The sequence below is a fragment of the Oncorhynchus kisutch genome, linkage group LG4, assembly GCF_002021735.2.
Source record: "Oncorhynchus kisutch isolate 150728-3 linkage group LG4, Okis_V2, whole genome shotgun sequence".
Taxonomy (NCBI): Eukaryota; Metazoa; Chordata; class Actinopteri; order Salmoniformes; family Salmonidae; genus Oncorhynchus; species Oncorhynchus kisutch.
In genome coordinates this window covers 15,112,089-15,129,461 of record NC_034177.2, presented here as the reverse complement: position 1 = coordinate 15,129,461, position 17,373 = coordinate 15,112,089, and the positions used below count along the sequence as shown (strand labels likewise).

The 17,373-nt window shown below is 42.3% G+C and overlaps 1 protein-coding gene across 1 annotated transcript in view; it reads left to right on the top strand.

Annotated features, from left to right (window-relative positions):
• The window catches only part of LOC109889096 (adenomatous polyposis coli protein 2), a 47,325-nt gene extending 30,710 nt beyond the window's left edge, over window positions 1-16,615 (top strand). Inside the window, exons 8-15 of the mRNA XM_020480276.2 lie at window positions 1,514-1,600; window positions 3,605-3,992; window positions 4,103-4,201; window positions 4,325-4,464; window positions 7,802-7,879; window positions 8,040-8,156; window positions 8,292-8,506; window positions 8,627-16,615. Coding sequence (XP_020335865.1) covers window positions 1,514-1,600; window positions 3,605-3,992; window positions 4,103-4,201; window positions 4,325-4,464; window positions 7,802-7,879; window positions 8,040-8,156; window positions 8,292-8,506; window positions 8,627-14,177 — 6,675 coding nt within the window. The 3' untranslated portion in view covers window positions 14,178-16,615. The remainder of the gene's footprint in view (window positions 1-1,513; window positions 1,601-3,604; window positions 3,993-4,102; window positions 4,202-4,324; window positions 4,465-7,801; window positions 7,880-8,039; window positions 8,157-8,291; window positions 8,507-8,626) is intronic.
• Window positions 16,616-17,373: the final 758 nt, after the last annotated feature.

Sequence of the window (17,373 nt, the reverse complement as noted above, 5' to 3'; positions counted from 1 at the left end):
GAGTGTGTCTGTATGCTGGGAGTGTGCAACTCATACTTTATGAGAAAAGACATGAATGTCTGTCTGCACGGCCAATATTAAGATGCAGGAGGTGAAATTAATTGTATTGATATCGGTTAGTTGACTACTGACAATAACATCTCACTCTGGTGTTCACTTCAGGAGATACTGATGCTGATTACTAAATAATTTTTTTAATGTTTGGACAGCAAATTTAGGTCATTTATTTTTTTCCTATTATCTACTAATGCCAGAGGCTGGATACATTTGTTATTTATTCTGGCCTATTTATCGGGTATAATTATATTTGCACGATAATTTTTAATGGAATATTAACAAACATTATTTTAAATTAGATGTTCATAATCTTTCTATTCAGATGTAATTATTTCAAAATAAGTTTGTTAAACCCAATAAACTTAACCAACTCCAATTGTGTACATTCAGTATTGAATATAATTATAGAATATAATTTATCTACAAAGATATTAGTCTATTTTAGATAATCTATTCTATTTTAAATAATCAATAAGATTGTAATTTAGACTGAAATTAATAACAAAAGACATGTTTTCAAGGGAACTTGAAGACTAGTCTTGAGTTGTTTTGGATGATATTATATCAGTACACAGACTCCAAGTATCGATTTTGATTTTTTTTTGTAATATATACAGTAAATCAAATCAAATGTATTTATATAGCCCTTCTTACATCAGCTGATATCTCAAAGTGCTGTACAGAAACCCAGCCTAAAACCCCAAACAGCAAGCAATGCAGGTGTAGAAGCACAGTCAAAGGTTTGGACACACCTAGTCATTCCAGTTTTTATTATTTTTGCTATTTTCTACATTTTCTACATTGTAACACATATGGAATCATGTAGTAACCAAAAAAAGTGTTAAACAAATAAAAATATATTTTAGATTCTTAAAAATAGCCACCCTTTCCCTTGATGACAGCTTTGCACACTCTTGGCATTCTCTCTGTGATGTCTTCACTTTTATTCTACAATGTAGAAAATAGTAAAAATGAAGAAAAACTCTGGAATGAGTAACTTTTGACTGGTACTGTATATATATATTTATTATCATTTTTGTCTAGGTAGTATTAGCTAGCGCTGGTCGGCTGTAACTCCACAAAACTCTGGTATTTTTCATCCTGTTCTTCTTTTGTTTTTCTCATCTTCTATAAAAAAAAATTCTGCACTTTTATTTCCATGACTGATCAACATTTTTCTCATGCTCTCTCGTCTCTCTGCAGCCGACATATAGTGAGCAATATGCTGAGGAAATTGCAATAGAATCACAGTATAGAATCGCAATACATATACAGTAGAATTGTGATAATCGCAATACATACCGTATCAGCAGCGATGTATTGTGATAATATCGTATTGTGAGGCAATTCCCAGCCCTAATAGAAAGTTCAAAGCAAACCGCCTGCAATTGACTTTAATGCTACAAAATGAGAAATTTGAAACCATGTCATTTAAGATCCCTCTCTTTCTTTGCAGATCTCAAGCTGTGAAAAGCAGCCTATTCCCGAAACTGAACATGCGTTGACTGCTTCTGCTCTGGATGCACAAGGAGATGGAAGCAAAGTAAGGCCATCATCACATCTTTAGTAATAATGAATGGAGTTTGCATTAGTGGCTCTGCATTTTTTTGATTACTATTTGTGTGTGGACAATAATCAGATCCCATCGAGCCATGTGTAGTGAAAGTAGATCTTACATGCTTATGATAATATTCAACCACCATTTTCCGACGGGGTATTTCGATGGTTTTACATATGTAACCCTCTCACCAGGCTCGAATTTGACTCTTACAATATTACCTTACTTAGATTTCTGAACGAGATGGGATATTAGGTGAGAAGGACATAAGAATCCCTATTGTAAACTCGCCAGGGTGATTACAAACTAGGGTAATAACTTCAGATAAAATAAAAAATTGTAGGTTTCTTCCTAGGTTCTGGCCTTTCTATGGAGTTTTTCCTAGCCACCGGTGCTTCTACATTTGCATTGCTTGCTGTTTGGGGTTTTAGGCTGGGTTTCTGTACAGCACTTTGTGACATCGGCTGATGTAAAAAGGGCTTTACAAACGAAGCATCGGGGAGTGCTGGCTTTCCGGTTGGTGACGTCGTGTCCGGGGGCCGCCACCGATAGAACCGGGGGTGCCTAAGCCAGCTCGTCAGGCTGTCACGCCTTAGCTGGCTCGAGAGGTTTTTTGCCCCGGTTGTCTCGGAAGGCGGCCATCCCACGTCAAGCCTCAGCCAGATCGTCAGGTTTTTACGCCCAGCCGGCTCGTCAGTCTGCTACGCCTCCGACGGATCATCTGACTCCCACACCTCAGCGGGATTGACAGGCCTTCATGCCTCAGCTGGATCGTCAAACTCCTATGCCTCAGCCGGCTCGCCAGGCTCTCACACCTCTGCCGGTTCGTCGGAGGTACTGTCACGCCTGCTCCCGCTCTTTCCCCCTGGTGCTCGAGGGCGCCAGGCTCCCCAGCATTACGCACTCCTTCCACCATCATTACGCCAAACTCACGCGCATCAGCGATTATTGGACTCACCTGGACTCAATCACCTCTGTCATTACCTCCCCTATATCTGTCTGTTCCCCCGCTCTGTTCCCCGCTTCAGCATTGATTGTCATATGTCCTTGTAATACCCGTGTGCTGACTCTGTTCCTGTCTTGTTTCATGTCTGTTCCTAATTAAATGTTTGACTCACCATACCTGTTTCTCTACTCTAGCGTTGGTCCTTACAGTTACTGACTACTCGTAGATATTTCCTCAGCACCGTATAGCAGTTTGGTGCAGGTGAGGTGTCCTCACAAGATCCACAGCAAACACAATTTTCAATGCAGCCAGTACTCTGTAGCAGCAACCGATATCCCGTGGAAACCACAATTCGCAGATCGTCCACAAGTAATTCTCTCCAGACCTTGCAAGATGCTAGGCTAGCCTTGAGGATGTTGAATGTATCCACAATGCGAAGGCAGCTCCAGTCTCCAATAGGTCTTTCTTAACAATATAATAATACTCTCTTGTAAAAAATAAAGTCAGTATTTCCCTTCAAAACTCTGTAGGTATGTCTTTGTTCCCTCCTTATAGTCTTCTTTAGTCATTTTTCTTCACCAACACTGATAACGTCTCTCCTCTTTCTTTTTTCAACGTCCCCCTCTCTCTTTTGTTCAACCCAGGCCTCCTGTTAACCAGGTCAACTCTCCCATTGGCCACATCATAACAAGCTACTTCATTAGTCACAACTTAACCAGATACATGGGAAACTTAAACTTAACAGTAAACCAACCTATTCACTTGTACATTAAAGAAACATTGCTTCAAAAGAAATGCATTAACGACATAACAAATCAGGAGCAATTCAATCACCTTTTAAATATAATATCAATGAATTATAACAAATAAACTCTATGCTTGGTTTTTAACAAAGGTATTAGACATAATATGCAAGTTATGCTTATAATCATTGCTATAAAATATTGAGGCATCTCTCAGTCGACTTATCTGCCAAAATAAAGGTAAATAAATGAATGAATAAAATATGTACTCTCCACTGCCATGTATTTCACCTGGATTAGGTGGAGATGGTGTTCTGGCTGCTCTCCATGCTGGCCAACCGGGACAAGGAGGAGATGTCCCGCACTCTGCTGGCCTTGTCCAGCTCCCAAGACAGCTGCATCGCCATGCGCAAGTCCGGCTGCGTTCCCCTGCTGGTGCAGATCCTGCACGACGGCCCAGGGGGCGCCGGAGAGTCGGCCAGGAGTGTAGCATGCAGCCGGGAGGCCCAGTCCAGAGCCAGCACTGCCCTGCATAACATAGTGTACTCCCAGCCCGACGAGGGCCAGGCCCGGCGGGAGATGAGGGTGCTGCACGTGCTGGAGCAGATCCGCTCGCACTGTGACAGTGGCTGGGACTGGATTGAGAGCCATGTGCGTACTCCCTCTCCTGGAGGTACTACAACCACAGGTTAGTAGAGGAGGATTATTTTAGGAGATTTATGTGATCTCTATAGCAGACTGTGGATTATATAGTGATGTGAGAGTAATTCAAGATGTACTTGTCCGTGTTCCGTTCAGACATCCCTGAGCCAGTGGAGCCCCAGATCTGCCAGGCCATGTGTGCTGTCATGAAGCTTTCCTTCGAGGAGGAGTACCGAAGAGCCATGAATGAACTAGGTTAGTGAACAACACGTCAACGGGAAATATACAGACGATAAAGCATAACCATAAAGAAAAATATGATATGTGAATTAATCTATTATTCAGTTTGTGATGTGCTTGGCGGGTGTATCTGTTTAGGAGGGTTGCAGGTGGTTGCAGAGGTGATGCACTTGGACCAGGAGCTGTACGGCATGCAGAACGATCCCATCAATATGGCACTTCGACGCTACGCGGGAATGGCACTGACAAACCTTACTTTCGGAGATGTCGTCAACAAGGTATCATCCGAAAAGCATCGAACCACTGAAAGGGATACATACAGTGCCTTGCGAAAGTATTCGGCCCCCTTGAACTTTGCGACCTTTTGCCACATTTCAGGCTTCAAACATAAAGATATAAAACTTTATTTTTTTTGTGAAGAATCAACAACAAGTGGGACACAATCATGAAGTGGAATGACATTTATTGGATATTTCAAACTTTTTTAACAAATAAAAAAATGAAAAATTGGGTGTGCAAAATTATTCAGCCCTTTACATTCAGTGCAGCAAACTCTCTCCAGAAGTTCAGTGAGGATCTCTGAATGATCCAATGTTGACCTAAATGACTAATGATGATAAATACAATCCACCTGTGTGTAATCAAGTCTCCGTATAAATGCACCTGCACTGTGATAGTCTCAGAGGTCCGTTAAAAGCGCAGAGAGCATCATGAAGAACAAGGAACACACCAGGCAGGTCCGAGATACTTTTGTGAAGAAGTTTAAAGCCGGATTTGGATACAAAAAGATTTCCCAAGCTTTAAACATCCCAAGGAGCACTGTGCAAGCGATAATATTGAAATGGAAGGAGTATCAGACCACTGCAAATCTACCAAGACCTGGCTGTCCCTCTAAACTTTCAGCTCATACAAGGAGAAGACTGATCAGAGATGCAGCCAAGAGGCCCATGATCACTCTGGATGAACTGCAGAGATCTACAGCTGAGGTGGGAGACTCTGTCCATAGGACAACAATCAATCGTATATTGCACAAATCTGGCCTTTATGGAAGAGTGGCAAGAAGAAAGCCATTTCTTAAAGATATCCATAACAAGTGTTGTTTAAAGTTTGCCACAAGCCACCTGGGAGACACACCAAACATGTGGAAGAAGGTGCTCTGGTCAGATGAAACCAAAATTGAACTTTTTGGCAACAATGCAAAACGTTATGTTTGGCGTAAAAGCAACACAGCTCATCACCCTGACCACACCATCCCCACTGTCAAACATGGTGGTGGCAGCATCATGGTTTGGGCCTGCTTTTCTTCAGCAGGGACAGGGAAGATGGTTAAAATTGATGGGAAGATGGATGGAGCCAAATACAGGACCATTCTGGAAGAAAACCTGATGGAGTCTGCAAAAGACCTGAGACTGGGACGGAGATTTGTCTTCCAACAAGACAATGATCCAAAACATAAAGCAAAATCTACAATGGAATGGTTCAAAAATAAACATATCCAGGTGTTAGAATGGCCAAGTCAAAGTCCAGACCTGAATCCAATCGAGAATCTGTGAAAAGAACTGAAAACTGCTGTTCACAAATGCTCTCCATCCAACCTCACTGAGCTCGAGCTGTTTTGCAAGGAGGAATGGGAAAAAATGTCAGTCTCTCGATGTGCAAAACTGATAGAGACATACCCCAAGCGACTTACAGCTGTAATCGTAGCAAAAGGTGGCGCTACAAAGTATTAACTTAAGGGGGCTGAATAATTTTGCACGCCCAATTTTTCAGTTTTTGATTTGTTAAAAAAGTTTGAAATATCCAATAAATGTCGTTCCACTTCATGATTGTGTCCCACTTGTTGTTGATTCTTCACAAAAAAATACAGTTTTATATCTTTATGTTTGAAGCCTGAAATGTGGCAAAAGGTCGCAAAGTTCAAGAGGGTCGAATACTTTCGCAAGGCACTGTATTTATCTGATTTGTAAAGGCATTTTTCAATAAAGACATACACCTTAGCCAAATACATTTAAACTCAGTTTTTCACAATTCCTGACATTTAATCCTAGTAAAAATTCCCTGTCTTAGGTCAGTTAGGATCACCACTTTATTTAAAGAATGTGAAATGTCAGGATAATAGTAGAGAGAATTATTGATTTCAGCTTTTATTTCTTTCATCTCATTCCCAGTGGGTCAGAAGTTTACATACACTCAATTAGTATTTGGTAGCATTGCCTTTAAATGGTTTAACTTGAGTCAAATGTTTTGGGTAGTCTTTCACAAGCTTCCCACAATATGTTGGGTGAACTTTGGGCAGTTCCTCCTGACAGAGCTGGTGTAACTGAGTCAGGTTTGTAGGTCTCCTTGCGCGCACATACTTTTTCAGTTCTGCCCACAAATTTTCTCTAGGATTGAGGTCAGGGCTTTGTGATGGCCACTCCAATACCTTGACTGTGTTGTCCTTAAGCCATTTTGCAACAACTTTGGAAGTATGCTTGTGGTCATTGTCCATTTGGAAGACCCATTTGCAACAAAGCTTTCACCTGACTGATGTTCCTCAATATATCCACATAATTTTCCTACCTCATGATGCCATCTATTTTGTGAAGTGCATAGTCCGTCCTGCAGCAAAGCACCCCCACAACATGATGCTGACACCCCCGTGCTTCACGGTTGGGATGATGTTCTTCGGCTTGCAAGCCTCCCCCTTTTCCCACCAAACATAACGATGGTCATTATGGCCAACAGTTCTATTTTTGTTTCATCAGACCAGAGGCAATTTCTCCGAAAAGTACGATCTTTGTCCCCATGTGCAGTTGCAAACCGTAGTCTGGCTTTTTTATGGCGGTTTTGGTGAAGAAGCAGTGGCTTCTTACTTAGTGAATGGCCTTTCAGGTTATGTCGATATAGGACTTATTTTACTGTGCATATAGATAATTTTGTACCTGTTTCCTTCAGCATCTTCTCAAGGTCCTTTGCTGTTGTTCTGGGATTGATTTGCAATTTTCGAACAAAAGTCTGTTCATCTCTAGGAGACACGTCTCCTTCCTGAGCTGTATGAAGGCTGCGTGGCCCTATGGTGTTTGTACTTGCGTGCTATTGTTTGTACAGATGAACGTGGTACCTTCAGGCATTTGGAAATTGCTCCCAAGGATTAACCAGACTTGTGGAGGTCTACCAATTTTTTTCTGAGGTCTTGGCTGATTTCTTTTGATTTTCCCATTATGTCAAGCAAAGAGGCACTGAGTTTGAAGGTATGCCTTGAAATACATCCACAGGCACACCTCCAATTGACTCAAATGATGTCAATTAGCCTACTAGATGTTTCTAAAGCCATGACATCATTTTCTGGAATTTTGCAAGCTGTTTAAAGGCACAGTCAACTTAGTGTATGTCAACTTCTGAGCCACTGGAATTGTGATACAGTGAATTATTAGTGAAATAATCTGTCTGTAAACAATCGTTGGAAAATGTACTTGTGTCATGCACAAAGTAGATGTCCTAACCGACTTGCCAAAACTATAGTTTGTTAACAAGAAATTTGTGGAGTGGTTGAAAAACGAGTTTTAATGACTCCAACTTAAGTGTACATAAACTTCCGACTTCAACTATATGTCTGACCTTTATTTTACACAGGCCACTCTCTGCACAAAGAAAAGCTGCCTGCAGGCCATTGTCACCCAACTTGCATCTGATAGTGAGGAACTACATCAGGTTCGATGTTGTTACTACTATACTAAAGCTATTTCCAGAGTGTATTAATTCTGTCACCCTTTCAGGATCACTAGGCATTGCTCTTTTTAGTTTCAGTGCTTCAAATACATTTTTACAATACCACATGGCTGAAGAGGTTATGTCTATTGTTCCCTCACAGGTAGTGTCGAGTATTCTTAGAAATCTGTCATGGCGTGCAGACATCAACAGCAAGAGGGTCCTTAGAGACGTGGGGAGTGTAACAGGATTGATAACCTGTGCTCTTCAAGCTACAAAGGTAAAATCACACCTAGATTATGTGATTAATTCATGTTGGCAATTGTAACCAAAGCAATTTTCAAAGTAAATAATTGCAAAATATAATATATTTTTTAAATATCTAATGCAATGTTAATGCAAAATCTCATTTTAGGAATCCACCTTGAAGAGCCTCCTCAGCGCTCTGTGGAATCTGTCAGCACACAGTCCTGAGAACAAGGTGGCCATTTGCTCAGTAGATGGGGCTCTGGGCTTCTTGGTCAGCACCCTCACCTACAGATGTCAGACCAACTCACTGGCAATCATTGAGAGTGGAGGTGGCATCCTGCGTAATGTCTCCAGTCTTGTGGCCACCAGGGACGATTACAGGTATTTCCTTGAATGGAATTCTACATCAGTGCAACTGTTCAATGATTATTGTCATCAATTTCTGCACATTTCATTCTGACATGCTTGTATACTTAGTATGTTCTCATTCTTTCAACACAGGCAAATCCTCAGGGACCACAATTGCCTCCAAACGCTGCTACAACACCTGCGCTCCCACAGCCTGACAATTGTGAGCAACGCTTGTGGGACCCTCTGGAATCTCTCTGCCCGCAGTCCCAAGGACCAGGAACTGCTGTGGGACCTGGGAGCGGTCAGCATGCTGCGCAACCTCATCCACTCCAAGCACAAAATGATAGCCATGGGAAGTGCCGCAGCTCTACGGAACCTGCTCACGAACCGGCCCTTCAAGTATAAGGATGCCGCGGTCATATCCCCTGGTTCCTGCATGCCCTCACTCTACATGAGGAAGCAGAAAGCACTAGAGGCTGAGCTAGATGCAAAGCACCTTGCGGAGACATTTGATTCTATTGAAAAAAAAACCTGTGCCAAGCATCCAAGCATCAACAAGCCACTGTGGCACATCGAGAGCCTGGCAAAAGATTATGCATCTGACTCGGGCTGCTTTGACGATGATGAGGCCCCTAATGTCTCCAGTAGTCTGGACACAGGGAGTTTCTCCATGCTCTCCATGTTCCTGACCAACTCCAACTTTCTTCAAAACCAGCCTCGCAAGAAGGACAGTGAACCAGAGAGAGATGTGGAGCCACCACAGACAGAGGAAAAGAAGCCAGTGCCTCCAGAAGATGAGGTGTCTGTTGCAGCAGAAGAATTAGCAAAAAAGATCACCAACACTGTGGCTAAGATTGATAAGCTTGTGGAGGACATTACCATGCATACATCTTCGGAGGACAGCTTTAGCCTTAGCTCAGAGGACCGTTTTGCAGACCTGCCCTATGGATCAGATGAACTCCGTGAGGCCCGGGCCAAGTCATGCTCCCCCTGCCGCCTCTCTGATACCAGCAGCTATGCACACAGAGAACGTCTAAACAGAGCCCATGCTATCTTACGTCTCAAAACTACCCATGCAAGTTTGTCCACTGACAGTCTGAACAGTGGCAGCACCAGTGATGGCTATTGTGGTAGCAAGGACCAGATTAGGCCCTCAGCGAGACGGCCTAACAAGCTTGATCTTAAGGTGGCCCATCAAGAATACCTTAACGTCGGAGCTCATGTCCTCAATGAGGCAAGTCAGATCGACGTACCAGAGAGAGATTCTGTGGACAGCAAAAATGTGAAATTGCCTGATCATAATAGCACAGAAACAGAGAAGAGCCAAGCGTTTCCCCCTCAAACACCAGCTAGCCTATCAACTAAATTCTCTTCTGATGTCAGCATGACTTCCATAAAGCTGTCCCCTTCCTACCAACATGTCCCTCTAATTCAAAGTGTCGCTAAGTTTGGTGTTGCAAAGACTGCCATCAATGTACATGCAGCTCAAGCAATGAGGAGACAAGCCTGGGTCCCAACTGTGATGACTGGGGGGAGTTTAACCAAGTTTTCTCCAATGAGCTCTGCTAGAAGTCCTACCATTGGACCAATGGAGACACTGCAGAAGTATTCAGTGGAGAACACACCAATCTGTTTCTCACGTTGCAGTTCCCTGTCCTCCCTCTCCTCTGGTGATGAAGCTCTTGATGGGCAGAGTCAAAGTGAAAATGAGTTAGAGAGTGACTCATCACTTGAGATCATTGAAGTGGAAGATGAGGATCTGGTAAAGAGGGAGGAGGAGAATGAGACCTTGGAGGATCTTAGTGATAGCCAACTGCTAGTCACTGATTCAAAAACCTGTCAAAGCCTTGGGACTGATCCAATTGAAATTCCCTGCCCAACCAAACATGAAAAGGTGTTCCTGAGGGGTGTCTCACCAGGCATATTTGAGGACAGATCACCTTCAAGTTCGTCAGAGAACTACATCCATGAGACCCCACTTGTGATGAGTCGTTGTAGCTCTGTCAGCTCACTGGGTAGCTTTGAATCTCACTCAATTGCCAGCTCCATACTAAGTGATCCATGCAGCGAAATGATCAGTGGGACCATAAGTCCAAGTGATCTTCCTGACAGTCCAGGGCAAACTATGCCTCCCAGTCGAAGCAAAACTCCATGCTTTGCTGAATCAAATGGTACAGAAAGCCAAAAAGCCGGGACAGCAGGGCAGTGGGAAAGCAGCTTGCGCAAGTTCATGGACATTGCAGACTTTAAGGAAAGGTTCAACCTGCCTCCAGATTTAGACACCATGATCTACTTTACAGTGGAAAAGCCGACAGAGAACTTTTCATGCGCCTCTAGCTTGAGTGCTCTACCTCTTCATGAGCACTTCATTCAGAAGGATGTTGAACTGAAATTGACCCCCATACTCCAGCAAAAGGACAACAATCCAACATTCCCACAGGCTCAGGGAGAGCCAGATGACAATGAGCATCCTTCCTTTATGGACCAAGGGGAAAGATATAGTGAGGGCAATTCAGATGATGATATAGAAATTCTCAAAGAATGCATCAATTCAGCAATGCCCTCCAAGTTCAGGAAAGTAAGGCCCTCCCTGATCTCCACCTTACCCACCCATGTTCTAAACTCACAAACCCGAAAACCTATACCTGTTTATATGATGGTTCCTAACAATGGCAATCAAATGTGCTCAGGGAGAAGGATTGTGATGCAACAAAAGGACTTATATCTTGATGATTCCTCATACACTGATTCTGCCGAGGGCACTCCCGTAAACTTTTCCAGCACGACATCGTTAAGTGACGAAACACTTCAGTACCCAGTGAGGGACAAGGGGGCAAAAGATTGGAGGGTTAGAAGTATGAACAAACGGGAATTGTTGGATCAAGAGGCAAAGAGAATTGAAGACCTTCGGGTTTTCTCGCACTTCCACAAGAACACTAAAATGACCAGTCAGCCTGACGTACCAGTCAATCAAATGAACAGGTCAATCAAACATGTCATTCCCACTCAAAGAGTACTGATGCAGAGCAAAGAGGTGGCTGATAGAGTGGCTAACCAGAGAAAGCATGATCAATCACCCATTCAACAAAGACAAAAGCAGGGACAGGTCCTGACAAGGAAACTGGATCTGCCTATCATAAAGTCAAACACAGAGGGGAACCAAAATCAGAGAGCACTCCAGGGGAACAAGGCTTTTCAGTCCATCCGCTGTCCCACAGAGGAAGCCATTTACTGCTTATACAATGAACAGACAGACAAAGAGGAGGGAGTGATTAAAAGGGCAGGGAAAAAACAGATGAGAGAGTCCAGCAAGAACACTCTCTCCCGAAGTATGACTAATATTGGTCGCATTGACAATTCCCAGACAAGACCCAAAGGTTTTAATAGGATCAAGCACAAACTAATAATGGACGAAACACCCCCATGTTATTCTCTTAGTGGATCTCTTAGCTCTTTGATTGATGCAGAATTTGAGGAACACCAATCAAAAGCCCAGCAAATATGGGTGAAAAACAAACACAACAAGATATCTAACCATGTCCAACAAAAAAGACCAATGCACATCCACAATCAGTATGAGGAACAAAGCTCACCAAGCTCAGTCAGTATGGATTCAGAGGATGATCTTCTGCAAAAATGCATAACATCTGCAATGCCCAAGCAGAGGAAGAAGCTTTCTGCAAGAAAGAAAGCAGAGAAGAAGCAGAAACAAAGAAACGTCATGCAGAATGTGGCCAGTGGATGGAACAAAGAACAAGAATTTGACAGTGAGGATATGGCTTCGGATAAAGACTCAGACCTCAACAGTGTTGAATGGAGAGAAATACAAGAAGGCGCTAATTCTGTTGTCACACGCTTACAAGCATCAAAATCTCAAGAACCGTCCTCTGAAGAGACCGAATCTGTCCTCTCTTTTATGTCTGGATCTAGTTTTACTCCTAAAGAAAAGAAGATCTTTAAGGACAAAAAAGCTAACAAACCTCTGGACTTTAACCAACGTAAGCCAGTTCCAAATCTGCCAGTGGTCTTCAGAGGTAGAACAGTGACATACACCCCTAAGAAAGAGATAAATCTCTCACAAATACCTCCTCCTAACAAAATGTCACCCAAGACAGATGCTCCAAAGAATCCAAACCTTGCTCAACAGAGGTCAAGGAGTCTCCACCGTTTGGGACAACCCCATGACTCCACACAGTGGTGTTTGCCGAAAAGAAGCTCAACCCCACCTCCGAGGATACCAAAGAGCTCATCATCTGGATCATCTCAAAGCTCTACTCCATCGAGACAGTCACCGAAGAAAATAACTTTCCCCTCACAAACTAGTCAATCTGTTTCCAAAAAAGATACCACACCAGCAAGTAGTCCACCTGAAAGGAATGGACGTTCCACTGTTCCTTCAAATCCGACCCCAAAATCTCCAGCACACAAAACACAGAAGTCACCCGTCCGAATACCCTTCATGAAGAATGCAGCAAGACAGTCCAGAACTCTATCACCATTGGTAACCAACCAACCCACAAGTATCAGCAGGCAAAACAGTCACGTGGCAGGAAAAAGAATACCTCCAGCCAATCGCATGACATCTGTCCATTCAAGCTGCAGCGAATCTGACCGCAATGGGTTCCTGAGGCAATTGACCTTCATCAAGGAATCAAAGACTATGATGAGACGTGATGGTCCGTCCTCACGCTCTGTTCCTACCTCGCAGCATGCATCGCCCAGAAAAGCAATCCCAGGTGCTCCTGCAGTCTTCCTCTGCTCATCTCGATGTCAAGAGCTAAAGGCAGTTGCTCAGGGACCAAGAAGGATGCAAGAAAGGGGGCCAGGGCAAAGGCAAGAGTCAAGGCAGGGGCTACAAAGGCAGACTGTGACTCTGTCCAGAGCCTGCTCTAGTGACCGAGACCTCTCAACCAGGCATCCAGCCAGGAGAACCAGCTCAGAGAGTCCCTGCAGGTTGCCTCAGAGGAACATCTCTGCAACCAAGCAGCAGGAAAGAGACACAATCAAGCGCCATTCCTCATCGCCCAGCATTAACATACTGAGCAGAGTAACCAGCCGTTCCTCCCTCCGCTCCTCGTCCTCTGACTCAAGTGGGCGAGCCAAGAGTGAGGACGATACAAATAAGAAGCAGCAGAGAACTGGATCACGTCTCAATGACAGAGTCACCTGGAGGAGAATTCGGGATGAGGATGTTCCTCAAATCTTGAAGAGCACTCTGCCATCTACTGCACTGCCTCTGTTGCCTGTTCCTGAAGGGCCAAAACCTAATCCACCGGCACTGCCAGGGAAACTGCCGACCATTTTACTTAATTCAAGAAAGACGAGCGACGCCACAGTCCAAACAGAGGATTTCTCGTCCAAGACCAACTCAAGCACCTCTCCAACTGTTGAGACAGCTCCAGTCATCTCAGAGGAGGCAGCGAGACTAGCCCTCCTTAGAAAGATCAGCATTGGCTCCGGCCAAGATGGAGGCTCTGATGGATCCCTAAAGAGCTACAGCACAGCCTCTACTGGAAATTCACACTCTGTGGAAACTCACACAGGTGGCGTCGGTCATTTCCGTCAGAGCTCCCCCAGCATGGCAGTTAGGGTTACCCCATTCAACTACATACCCAGCCCCATGGCTTGCTGCCTGCAAGACACACAGAGCCAAGAAACAACAATCAATGAGAAGTCATGTGATAAATCTGAAGCGCAGTAGCTACTACGTAGTACCGTATGTACTTCTGTACATTTGAGATGAATAAAATCCTACTGTGTTCCTGATTGATACTAACACTCAGATGGCTTAGTTGTGAATATCAATCATTTTACCTCGGGTATTGAACCTTTTTTTTTCTCACTGCATCAGAAATATGTCTTCAAAAAAGAACACTTGTCATGTCAAATCATCTGATCCCACATGCCATTCATACAAGTTGGATGTATGCATAAGACAAGACTTCAATGGATAGACTAACACTATCCTTTAGAGAGGAGTTACGGGGAATAGCCTGTTCTCTTACAAAATAAACATTTTGTACTTTTTGTATTTGTATATAAATCATTGCCTGTTAGAAAAGTAGTGTAGACATGACAACATACAAAAAAAGAAAATTGTATGTGGATTCCAAGACATACAGTACCATCATCAAAATGAAGGAAGTACCATTCATGAAAAACAATATGCAAATTATTGAGTGAAAACCCGGCTGGAAGAGTTTGTGTTTTTGGAAAGGTACTACTGTGTCTCCAAACCAGTTTGAGAAAGACCATTGAAATACATCAAAATAAGGACATAATCTCATGTACAGTATTTCTTATGTACTCACATGTCACTGCTTCGCCTTCACCACACTACTCACTACTGAGGATACAACACTGTTAGCATTCACTTTTGAACCACTGCAGGAATTATTATTGCTAATAGTTAACCTTAAACAATCAGCACTGCTGGAACTCTGTGTTATCTGTATTCTGTCTTTAAAGTAGTATTTAAATGCGTGCAGGCATACGGTAGAACTATAAGCTTCCCAGTGAGCAAAAACAACTCTGTGTTGCTCCTTACAGCATGTTAAATACACCTGTATTACACCTCTTAATATTGTGGATGTTGGACTAAAATCAACTTCTCAGTGGTATTCTTCATTATTTAAAAAGTTCAACAAAAAAGAACCAGTAAACATGCATTTCTAGTCCATCTGCAATCTGGATCAAGTGGCAATGAAGTAACGTCATGCTCATTGATGCTCGTTGTACATGAACAGGCTAAATGACTTGACTGTATTTCAAATTAATAGCTGTAAATGCCTTTGTCTATTGAATGCTATAACATATTTGTGTTTGCCTCTAGAATCAGTTATACTTAAAGTAATCACAGGCAGGTAAAAGATGGTGTTAAGGTGGCTGATGGTCACTAAGAGAGAAACAACTGTTGGGTTTTACAGACGTGTACTCTTACAGAAATTATTCTGTATAACTATTTACAGAAATGTGTTAATATTTGCTTAAACGTCTTGCTGCCAGTAGTGATAGGTCAAAGAACTCAAGCATTAGAAATTAAAATTAATATTCTCTGTAGTTGTAACATCACCTGTTCATATGTTCTCTGGTCATATGTTCTCTGAGAGATGTAACCAAGACAAAAGTGCTTGACAAAAATGAATCTAATCTGGCTTGATCTCCATGACATTTAAGGGCTGTTTATTCTCATTAAATGTGCAGTGTTGAATTGTGTCAACAAGTAACATGTCCATGTTTTACTCGTGTTTTCAGTAATGCAATGAACCAAGTCTCTTTGTCACACAAACATTGTCACATAATGGCCATTGATAATGTATAAGCAGCCCTTAAAGACATATAGTGAGTGTGCAGTATGTAGGAAAGTTTTGTCAAAGACGAAGACATTATCTTTGAAAGTTTTGTCAAGATCCTTACAACTGAAGTGTTGTATATGCTATGTTACGATTAAAATGTCCAAGGTCGTCCACCATGAATGTCATATGCTTTGTTTACACCTGGCATTACATTACTTCAAGTTATATTCAGTGCTTGGAAGCGCCAGAATGATTTGCAAACTGGTTGTGAACGAGTCTAATGAAATCACCTCCAAAGATGGAACATAAAAGCTGATTTGCATCGGCCATGACTTGGAACTGGACTACTGTAGCAGTTTCTTGTGAAGATAACTGTCATTTTGATATTACCCACTTTGCTACAACTAGAATACATGAAGTTGGACAACTGGGTGAAGGGAAGGAGGATTATAACAGATCAGATATCAAGACATCTCATGCCAGGTGTGAACAGAGCCATAGGCAGCAAATGGTACAATGTGATATAGGCCAAGGAAATGGTACAATGTGATAGAGGCCAAGGAAATGGTACAATGTGATATGGGCCAAGGAAATGGTACAATGTGATATAGGCCAAGGAAATGGTACAATGTGATATAGGCCAAGGAAATGGTACAATGTGATATAGGCCAAGGAAATGGTACAATGTGATATAGGCCAAGGAAATGGTACAATGTGATATAGGCCAAGGAAATGGTACAGTGTGATATAGGCCAAGGAAATGGTACAATGTGATATAGGCCAAGGAATGAAAGTCATCATAATAAATGTTCTCATCAAATAAATTGTGGACACATTTCATTAACCTGGCTGACTAAAACCTTCATTTGAATTTTTCTTGAATTTGTCAAAACAATAAAATGGGCTTTCAATTATATTGACTTAGCATGCACTCATGCCAATGAAATGTGGACATACTGACAGTTTTATGAGCTAATCGGGATATCAACAAATGCACTTCTACACTGACATTTCATCCTGGCATTAATTTCATAATGACCTTTAAGTTTTAAAAAAAATATCACATGGCTAGATGTTATCACATGGCTAGATATTATCACATGGCTAGATGTTATCACATGGCTAGATGTTATCACATGGCTAGATATTATCACATGGCTAGATGTTATCACATGGCTAGATGTTATCACATGGCTAGATGTTATCACATGGCTAGATGTTATCACATGGCTAGATATTATCACATGGCTAGATGTTATCACATGGCTAGATGTTATCACATGGCTAGATATTATCACATGGCTAGATGTTATCACATGGCTAGATGTTATCACATGGCTAGATGTTATCACATGGCTAGATATTATCACATGGCTAGATATTATCACATGGCTAGATATTATCACATGGCTAGATGTTATCACATGGCTAGATGTTATCACATGGCTAGATATTATCACATGGCTAGATATTCATATGACCCATGTAGCTTAATTAACTCCTGCCTGACACTCGATCCATGCACATAAAGTCAGTGTGGTTGAACATTAAAACCATGTTATATTTATTCACAAATTAATATTTTATTCATATTCATTATAT